Source organism: Monopterus albus, unplaced genomic scaffold (genome assembly GCF_001952655.1).
Source record: "Monopterus albus unplaced genomic scaffold, M_albus_1.0 scaffold5.1, whole genome shotgun sequence".
NCBI classification, from domain to species: Eukaryota; Metazoa; Chordata; class Actinopteri; order Synbranchiformes; family Synbranchidae; genus Monopterus; species Monopterus albus.
In genome coordinates, this window is record NW_018127885.1 from 1,743,836 (window position 1) to 1,755,018 (window position 11,183).

General features: G+C 39.8%; 1 protein-coding gene across 1 annotated transcript in view; it reads right to left on the reverse strand.

The window, feature by feature from the left end:
• The window catches only part of sema3d (sema domain, immunoglobulin domain (Ig), short basic domain, secreted, (semaphorin) 3D), a 29,111-nt gene that overhangs the window by 15,205 nt on the left and 2,723 nt on the right, over positions 1-11,183 (reverse strand). Inside the window, exons 2-6 of the mRNA XM_020613662.1 lie at positions 6,487-6,744; positions 2,898-3,058; positions 716-778; positions 489-608; positions 289-382 (exon numbers count right to left, since the gene is read on the reverse strand). Of these exons, the coding sequence (XP_020469318.1) occupies positions 289-382; positions 489-608; positions 716-778; positions 2,898-3,058; positions 6,487-6,694 (646 nt within the window). The 5' untranslated portion in view covers positions 6,695-6,744. The remainder of the gene's footprint in view (positions 1-288; positions 383-488; positions 609-715; positions 779-2,897; positions 3,059-6,486; positions 6,745-11,183) is intronic.

Sequence of the window (11,183 nt, forward strand, 5' to 3'; positions counted from 1 at the left end):
CTTTTTTAATAAATCTGCAAAAATGTCAAAAATTCTGTGTTTTTCTGTCAATATGGGGTGCTGTGTGTACATTAATGAGAAAAAAAAATTATCTTAAATGATTTTAGCATATGGCTGCAATATAACAAAGAGTGAAAAATTTAAGGGGGGTCTGAATACTTTCCGTACCCACTGTAAATCACTCAAATGACTGAGTGGAGACTTGAGGAGAAATATCATTTATTTCTGGCAATATAGTGCTACGCAGAAATAAAATTATGATGCCAGAGAGTTGATGGCTCATTTTACCTGTGAGGACTGAAGCGAATGGTTGCAAGGGATCAAAAGGACATTTCAACCTGCCAGACTCCACTGTACTAGACAGCAATCGGAACACACCATCCTGAAAGACAAAAAGGAAAGAAAAAATTTTTTCAAAAATTTTTAATCGAACTACTGAACTCCAGAAATTATTCTCGCAGACGTTCACTCAGTCATTTGTAATTTACCTCTCTGCACCCAGTGATTTCAATGAAAGCACAGCTGGGGTGGAAGGCTCCTGTCCCACACGCGTAGACATGTGTTTGATTGTAGTTGTGGAGCACCCTGACAAAGTTAGCACACTCCAACTGGGACAAGCAGGAATAGAAAACAAGCAAGAATGAATCATAATGGAAAGCCTGACTCAACTGGTGCAGTAATGGTGTACAGATATACATGATGTTTTTGTACTTACATTTGCCTTTTTGCCAGCCAGTTTGCACGTTTCAACTCTGTCCCGGGAAGCAGACCAGTGAATCTAATAGGAAATAAAAGGAGAATCATTTTACAGCTCATAACATGCCCAACACATCAGTCCTTGTGCAGTTATCTTAGACTTATATACCACTATGATTCAAGTTTTTGTGCTTATTTAATCTATGAAGAACTGTCGTTTACATTTTTTTTCTATTGCAGTGCTCTTGTTTAAGACAATTAAGTTAAAACTACATCATGTTCAAGCTGCAAAAGGTTCAAAACACAACAGCCAGACTTCTCACAACATATGACAGGAGTGTGCATGATTCTGCTGTTTTAGCATTTCTACACTGGTTACCTGTGCACTTAGGATTACAGTGTCTTGATGTAAAAGGCCACTTTAAAAGGTAACCTCTTGATCCCTGAACCTGCCTTAGTGCACCTGAGGCTCTTTATGGCTAAAACCAGAGGAAACTAGGCCTATGCCACCAAGGGCCATCAACTCTAGAACAAACTGAAGGGCTTCTTTATTAGCGTAATATTGCTTCTGCCTTATTTATTCTAATTTTTTTCCTTCTGCAATTTTGTGCTTTATATTTAGTGATTTTCCATTTTGTGCTGTATTAATCTTACTGGCCAATCTCTGCCACATGTGGGGATTATTGAACAACTGCTATCAGTTATTCAGTGTTTAACTCTTCTAGGTGCTGGTACCAGGAAATAATGTATAGCATCCAGTGCCACTTGAATGTACCCTACCATATTCACATATTGTAACAGACTTATGTGCTTAGTATGTTACCCCTCCTGAATTCTACCAAGGAGAGCTATCTCCAGGCTTCCATGGACCCACACAAGCACACCCACACAAGCATTCGTGGATCAACAGAGCCTGGACACCCACACAAGCACACCCACACAAGCATTAAAACATCTCATAATTCCAAATTATTGCATGCCACAAAGGAATTTGTACAGAAAACCAGTGTTACAATGTGATGTGTTGTCTGAGCATTAATTAGGTTTTAAACCCACAGTGGCCTAGTTTTACCACAGCATATGGGAATATTTAAAGACTGTGTTAAATAGCTTAACATTACAGCTACCTATCTCCTGAAAATCAAGGTAATAACAACTGGAATGCTTGCAAGCAGAATACTTTGGTGTATTTTCATGCCCTAGGGGCCCATAGTAGGTATGCCTCTTCATTAACTGATACACACCAAGTGTGTGTCTGGAGATCATATTCACTGTCAAGTGCTAGTCCCAATAGGCTCAGAGGATTAGACGTCTGGTGCATATCTCCCTGCCATCAGTATCAATGACCAGAGAGGCAACAAAAAGGCAACACTTTGAGAGCACGAATAAGCGTTAAAACAACCAGATAACGATCAAATAAACACACATTCGTCCCACTTGCAGATCAACCTCAGCTGCATAAATACACATCTGCAAACTTTAACATATGGCATCCGTCCAAATGCATTTGTATGTTTGTGTAAACATTTCAGCATGAGCGTGCAAACTTTGTAAATTGTATATACTTTATTTGTGCAATTGTGTGTGTGTGTGCGTGTGTGTGTGTGTGCCCTTTAACATTATGACCCTGACCTTACCAGAAAGACAGCTTAAGACTGCTGTTGATTGAGAGGTGAGCTCATCTCTAAAACACGACAAGGCTGAGTGTGTTTTAGCTTGACAACATAGTAATGGAAATATGATACCTTATACTGTCCTACTTACTGGCAAGACATATATGTGTCATGACCTGAGGCTAAATGAATGTCTCTATTATAATGAGCTGTTCACAGCAAATAGCTGAGGTTACCTGGATGTCTCAAGTGACTCTAAGCATGAGTTAATATGTCTGTGATTGTGTCAGTGACTGTGTGTAGAGTGGATACTCCATCTCCTGTTCATGCTTGGATTTCTTCCAGCACTAGCCCCCTGTCAGACGCCGCAGCGACTCTTTAAACTGATGCAAGCACTTTAAATCTACATAAACAACCTCTCAAGTATAGCAAATAGCCTGAACAGCTACAAATCCAAAAGCAGCTTTTTATTAACTGCACTAAATTTATTCCTAGCCTTGTTTTGCTATAATGAACTCTAAGTTTCGATTGTTCTATATCCTTCTAATGTGCACATTCCTATTATATGTGTTTCCCAGCATAATGTACCTTTCTGGGGGCTCTGGCCAAATTGTCGAGGTCAAACAGATAGATGTGATCCCTAGCACCCAACAGCAGATGACCTCTCTCCTCATCCAACAGCAGAGAGTGGGAGTGAAGGCCATCTGAGGGGCCCAAAAACAGAGAGACACTGCCAGCTTGGACCAGTTCTAGCCCAGAGAGACAGACAGAGACAAACAAAGGGGTTAATATATCCACACAGTGCAGTGATGGCAAATATCTCGCATTTTAAAATGTATCATCTAGCATCTAATTTACAGTATGGTGGAAAAAATATTTCAACAGGATTACACTGTCAAGAGTAACTTGTTATATACACCAAAATCCAAAAGACAAGCACTGAGTGTCCTCTCCTAAAGCAAAAACATGTCTCGGCTTGGTAGGAAACTGCCTAATCCTCTCTGACTCAACACCTTGGTTGCACATGCTGACAGAGAAAACATACATCAGCAAAGATTTCAACAGCACATTAGTTCACTGGATGTATTATAAGATAACTTCATCAGGGTGTTTTCAAAGCTGCTTCTTTAACCGTGAAGATACCTCTCAATTCATCCAGCTGTTGAAAATGAGACGGGAGTTTATTTATTCTAAAATTGCCTGTCTACCAGTATGTTTCTGACTGGACCTCATTAGCAGATGACTGACATCTTCATAGAGCCATGGCAGGAGCTTATGCCTGTCATGGGTAATATTAAATTAGATTGTGATGAGAGCATGTGGAATTCCTGTTACCTAGATGATGGTATAGTTTGCTGTTGACGTCTAGTGGAAACATTTTATAAAAAGAGTTAAACTATACTGCATATAGGGTGTTTTATTTTGTAAAGGTTGGTCAAACTTCCAAGCTCCATAATAAAGAGCATTTTGTGAGAGCTGAATACAGACTAGGTTCTCAGCTCAGTACTGTGTCATTCATTTCCTTGATGTGAGGAAATCTCTTCTATCACCATGCTCTGTTCAGCGCAGCAGTATTGCAACATGCGTTGAATAAACACTGGCCCATTGTGGAGGAGTCCTGTGGGAGTCACTCTGAAAAGAATGACATTGTGATTACCCTCTTGGTGTGAAGGACTGGAAAGGTTACCAACCTTCAATATTTGATTGTCTAGTAGCCCTCCACACCACACAGTCCTGCTTAATCCCTCCTCCTACACACAAACTCACTTGCAGTGCACACTCACATGCCCTGCTAGATTAGGTCTGCTAGCCCTTGGACAATGCTAATCTGTTCTATAAACACACAGCATTATGAGCCCACTGAAACAGCCCGCTTAGCTGTTGCTGCTTAACGTAACATTCCACATGCTTCTCCAAAGAAGACAGCCCCTAGCCCCCTCAGCAATTCTTGATTAGCTCCTCTGCTGGTGGTGTACGTAACACATCACCAAGCTGACTTGTTGCCAAAAGGTTTAGGGTCAGATGATCAAAAAGACTTGCTCTATAATGCTATGTAGACCACATAAATCAGAATAAGTAAGGTGCGGTCTCTGGTCTGACATGATGAAATAAAAGCATTCATTGGGAAAGATAATTTGCCATATGTGCTGGGACAAGTCGTACTATTTAAGCATAGATTTGCATCATATTGATTAAAAGGAATCTACTGATACTCTGCATGTTGCACTGCCATTACTATGGGGTGTAGGATGTTCTGCCCATAGTAGAGTGCAGGTAGCCTGATTTAATTTACTGCAGTGTGTTTTGATTTGCAGGTACAAAGCAAATACTGTGACTTGCAAACTGTACGTTTTGAGGAATGCATGTTACAAAACTAAGGAGAGAGGGAATGTGGTGTAACTTCATGCTTTAACACATTAAGAACAAAAACATGTGTGGTTGATATTAAACATAATTTAATCCTGATAATTTAGCTTTGTTTTGCAGAAGGCCACACTGTCTGTGGTTTGACTCTAGTGAAAACATGGGCATCTTAGGTGGGTTCACAGATTTGGAGTGGAAGGCAGTTAGTTTGGAGGTTGTTCTCTCAATCAGGGATGATTTCACTTTCATCATTTCATCCTTCATTCACTGAAGCTGTGCTTTCACAGGAGGGTGATGTGATGTTTGAAGAGTGATTGTTGCTTTTGAAGAGTGCGCACTGATGACATGAAAGATGTGTGTATGATGTGTTGCACTGGGGTTGGAGGTGATTTTGCTTTTGATGGATTCTCTTTGATTCATGGACATGGACATTCTTCTACTGCTGTTGTTCTGAGGTTCAAAGGAAACCACTGCATACAGTAGTCGAAGGGCCTTTCCCTTGAATGAACAGCAATGTGTAGTCACCCGGGCACATAGCCAGCACTAAAGCCAGGGTGCACCTTGTTAATTTTAATTATTTATTTGTTTAAATATGCTGTCTTAGATATCTAGAGAAAATAAACTGCAATCATAAATAAATGAATGAACTACTCCAATTTATCAGCCGGTTAGTTTGGAACAAGTATGCAATAAGATAAACTACATATTATAACTGCTGAGCAAACATGATTCCCTAGCAATCATTATCCCTCCTGCTACTTAAATATATTTATGTTGGACACTCAGGACATATATGTGTTAACTACTTCCAGCCACACTGGGGTTTGGAAGCCTTTGACAAGAAGACAGCTTTTGGAGGTTGAAGTCAGAATGAGTTTACTTTTAGGTCACAGTGGGGATTCAGATTTATGGAGCAAGACTTAAGTTCATATGTGTGGTTTCTTGGAGATGATACATGGCATGAGGGATGGAGACTTTTACCTAAAGTAGACCCTGGAGTTCACAATTGGTCTTAAGGGGAGCAATAAGTTACAGTAGCTTTCCCTTGATGGCACAATGCAAGCAGACTGAGTTGATGCAAATATAAACATGCCCCTACAGACCAGGAGCATCAACATAAAATATATGTTCAACATGTGAACCTTTGTCTTGGACTGGACTGCAACAACAGTGTATTTAATCTAAAACAGTCGCCTGCCATTTTGTCATCATCATCATAAATAATCAAAATATAAACCTGATTTCAGGTTATTATAATAATGATGAAGAGATTTCATGATTTACAAATGTTTTTTAAATGAAAAGCATCATAAAAAGTGGCAAATAGAGAATTATAACGTACAAAAATAAATCAGTAAGTGAGTCTTAAAGTCTCTCACTCTACTTTACAGCTATTTTTTCAAAGGCCGTTGACATTAACTGTGCAACTGAGTGTGCTAATCTCTCTGTTCACTTTTCCTCTTGGCTGTGTGCACAGTGTCGGAAGAGAAAAAGTGGAGGCAGAACCTCACAGAGACACAGGTATACCTAGTATAGAAGATGCTAAAATGGATGAAAAATAGGGAATCATTTTATATATGTGAGTCAACAGAGTCATTTTCCTGGTTTAGAGCTATAAATTCAGCTAGATGCAAGCGCACTGAAGACAAACATTCTTAACATGTGATAAGATAAAACATATAAATGACCTCAAATTAACCAAACTTTATTTTGCTTTCAGACAGGCTTAAATACAAAATTCTACCAACATAGCAAAGTAAATGTAAATATGTCACAATAAAATGAAACAAATCAACAATACTTCACTTCTTACCTCTGTGGCTAAGTTTCACTCTGGGTACACTCTGTTTGATGTTTGCTCCAAAGGGGAGGTTGGCCAACAATAACAATCCCACCAAATGGACCGCTGGATGAGATAGTACCTTAATCCTCTTCCATTCGCCATAATAATTACTGCCAGACATGCAGTAGAGTCTCCCAGCTTCACTCAGACTCTGATTACTCAAGTCCTTTTTCTTCATGGTGTGTGGAGTGGTCTTGTTCTGCTTTTGCTCTGTCCTTTTCTGCAAACCTGGAGGAAACCCAGTGTAAAGAGTCAAGCTAGGGAGGAGCAATCATAGGTACATGTATGTGTGTGCAGTCTCATCCAGCTTCACACACAGGATATGTACACACATTTCTGTGGCCATTCATCTGTTTCACCATGGAGCTCTTCAGGCATGTCCCCTCTTTTTATCCATCCTACATCAGCTGTTGCCCGTCAATGGCTTTCCTATTGCGTTGCTTTTAAATCTGTTTGCCCAAAACAAAGGTCGGGCAAACAAAACAGTCACATTCTACTACCTTTCCTCTGGCCATGCCTCTTTCAGTTCTTTCATCTTCTTTTCACATGGATAACACATTCATTTTTTTACTTAAATGATAATTACCAATAGTTTTAGTACTGGCTGATGACCCTGTCAGTTCTTCTTTTATGGTCTGTAAAAAAAAAAGGGCCATGTCCTCTCTAGGACTTCACAGTGCATTAAAGAGGCCCGTAGCAGGCATTAGTTTAAACTCTGTGAAAAGTGAGCTGTGAACAGTCATGGGAACACTCAGTGGCTTTTGTCACTAGTAAGCAAGGAGAACTTGGGCAATGTGTAGGAATTCCATATAGAAAAGAGTCATGTCACAGAGGCAGAAACATATTTCTGTTACATTCTGAAGGTAATGGTAACATTAGAAACATTCAAATGGATGCAGCCTTTCAAAGAAATGTTGTCCGTTTAAATACATTTGTGGCTTAAAAAGTGGCAGGTGTTGCTCTTTTCACTGATGCTGATTCTTAATAGCTTTGAGATCCTGTGATGTGTGTAATTATATGCACATTCGTTTTGTAGGACATGCAGCTGAAAATATGAGCTTGCGCACAGGAGTTTCTTTTCTTTTGGATAATGTTTTAAGTTAAGAAACATGTCAGGAGCTAAGCATGAGCTGTGCCTGTATAACTCCAGATGTTCTTCAGTGTTTTATCAACCTTATCGATGTTAAATGGACACCTTGAAAGCAAGACAGCATGGCAAACAATCAGTATCTAGTTATGTATAAGTATCTATGGATCAGCATTCTAACTACTTTCTTAACAAAGTGTTTCTGATTTAGAGAGGTAATTAGCTCAGTTATATTAATAGTATACATGTGTGCCATCACAGGAGCAGTGGTGAATCATACCGTGTTTTTACTTGGCTGACATTCCTGCACATCCCACAGCCTTCTAGCTACTAATTAACCGGAAAATCAATGAAGAACTTAATGAATGCATTAAAGAATGGGCCCCCTCCCCTCAGGCCTTATTGCTGCATCTGCCTCATTGCTTTCCTTTCACCCTTCATCTCAGATAACACACATCAAGCTGCCTTGTGACAATATAAATAACGTCAACCTAAATGAATAAATCTGCTGCGGCAAACACAATCTCGTATCACACTTACAAAAACCAAGCATGATGCTTCCAGGTGGAAAATTTGGACACACAGACAAGAGAAGACGCATCACCATTTGGGCAAAATATTGTCCATGCAGCACCTAGAAAACTACAGGTTCTAAATTATAATCTCAGGTGACCTCAGCACATCTATTCATTCATGCCTATGCACACAGACTTGCAATACATGATAAGATCTACAGTGGCATGTTGGCAGACAGATAGAAGCTGTTAAAGTACTGCCCATCTCACCTCATTTATTTTCCCTCTCCAGTTTCTTCATCTGGTGTTTGACATCTGAGTTCATTACAGAGAATTAGGGCAGAGTGGCACCCATCCAAGTGCCACATAGCTCTAAACAGGGGAAGATCAGACTGTGATAAACAGAGTGCTGTTTAATTAAGATGACAAATTGAGACACCTTCCCACCTTCGGGGCTAGAAATACAGATGTAGTGCTGTGTGTGACTGCTGGGCAATCAGCACAGAGAGTGTAAAAGTTTCAATCTGTGCAGCCTTTGCACATTTTGTAAGCGACACTGATGGTGCTGGTGGTGTCTTCATGGGCGCAATGACACTATTTCACCCGAGTGAGCGGTGGTGTTCGCGTAATGCAGTACAGAATATGCTCCAAACAAAGGAGAAGTGTTAGAAGATGAGCATTAACACTCCATCTGTTGAGAAAATAATGACAACAGAAGGAAAAGATACCGAATATGCTGCCACAAAAAAATGAATAATACAGATGAAAAAATGAGAGGGGGAGGTGTCAAAAAAAGAATCGGTCAGCTTGTGCCATGTGGGTTAAGCTAACACCTCTGTTTCCTGGTGGCTAGAGTCCCTGTTATCTTTGGCAGCATGGTCGGCACACGGTGCAGGGGGTGATGGGAAACAATCTTAATGGCAGTGGTGACAGATTTAAAGCTTGCAGAATAGTGCTGCTGGCTTCTGGTCTCAGCCTAACATATGGCATCTTATAGATTTAAACTTCCTCATATTTGGGCTCAACATCAAACAGGCACAGTACATACAGTATGCACCATAAAACTGCCATTCACCAGCAGCCGTTAATCAACGATAGCCCGTCATCTAGAAATTTAGATGCTATTTCAGACATTTGAACTTTTAAAAGACACAATATTCCCAGTAGTAGCTGTCAGCACTCATGAGGACGGGGCAGACGATGAAGAAGTGTTCTGGCCACGGACATTCTTACACTGAGACCACCCCTAATAAGGCATTTAGAAACACCCAGGTGCCTTCTAAAGTACATTATTATCAAACCCCTCAATCTCCACAGGACAGAGTGCATTAGCACAGCTATTTGTCTTTATTCCCTGACCAAAGGCACTGACCTGGCAAAACAACATAGGTAATTGTTTCTAGCTCTCAAGACATTAGTTGTTTTCCTTGGAAACAGTCAATCATCTTTTTAGCCTTACATTTAAGCAAGCATGTAACTCCCCAGTGAGTCTGTGTGAGTTCATGTCTCACAGGGAAAATACAGGACTGCCACCAGACCACCTGTTTGTGTTTTTACTAAACACAAGCTATAAAGCATATACAAGGAGCATTACATGTTTAAGTTGTTCTGTTAGCTATAACTCTATCTTTATATGGCAAACAAAAACACCACTGTCAAATACAGACAAACTCTACTCGTACTCTTTATGTTTTGGCACTAATGGAAAGGTAAGTTGTTTCACTTTCCACATCAAACGACTTTTGGAAACAAAGTAAAATAACACTGTCAGCTCTCTGTCCAAATGCTACTAATAAAAAGTAATTATAGTGATGCGAGGGGATCTGTGTCTTCTAAAATGGAACAATTTTGCCGTAACAATGTTAACACTATTCACAGTTGGTGCAGATCCCACTGTCTTTTACCATATGCTGAGAATTAACTTAGAGCAAGTGAATATGACACATTTACCAATATAATATTATTATCGACTGAGATCAAAAACCTCAACCTACTTACTATTATGCTAAAGTTTATAAAGCTAAAGTTTCTATTACAGTTTTTGGCAAATGTAATATTATGAATTGATAACTGTTACTCTAATTGTTTACTCAAGTCATAAAGTAAACATCAAGGCAGCAAGATGAAATTCTTTTTACATTTTAACCACAAACATTACTCCACCTTTTCTGGGTGAAGCAATATATCGATCAGTGCAGCTTATTTACCTCTTGGGAAACAACATATCACTCCACAACATTAATGCAAAATAAATTGCCAGAATATCTGATTACACACTAAATGTATTCATCCAAACACTGTGGCTGAGACAGAGATGGGCTTTGAAGTTAAATATGCAGCAGTAAATTAGCCCCTAAATAATGAATGAATGCATAGTAGATAAGGATATTTAAAACCTCTCAGTGGACTAGAACAGGGATCATATGATCCCCTTGCCATTAGAGAAGTCTGTATTTCCTGCAACTGTTTACCTTCTAATAAAGCTTTTAAATCAGTCACCTACAAGCTGTCTGATTACAGCTCACACAGCTAAACAACAGTGGAGTCCTGACAGCTACCTCCACTGGTCTACTTAAAGAGTTCATGTGAGGATTTCTCACGGTGTAGAGTGGCCCTGGTTTGCCACACATAAAACACATCCACAATACAACATTAGAAATAACAGACATCACATGGTAATCACTCTTTGCGGCAAAACCTCTATGCAAGAAATTGTTGAAGGGTAAAACCCAGACAAGAGGACATTCCAGTGGAATTCCTTCCGTTTTGGAAGTGAAGAGTTTGTCTGTGGGGAAAAACCAACCAGATGGATAATATTCCAACCCTGAGGTCCTGTCTGTCCACATTCTGTCCCTCCTTAAGCTGTTATCTGAAAACAGTGGTAAGAGAATGCTCTGGGCAACTGCTGGTATGGTAATCAAATACACCAGATCCAGAAAGCAGTGATTGTGCTGCTTTGTTAAAGAATACTTTATGTTTAATGTTACGGTTTAATCCTCTACTCCCAGCCATATGTGACTGAGACAGTGCCAGCTCAGGTCTGTTGCCATATAGTAGGGTGAATG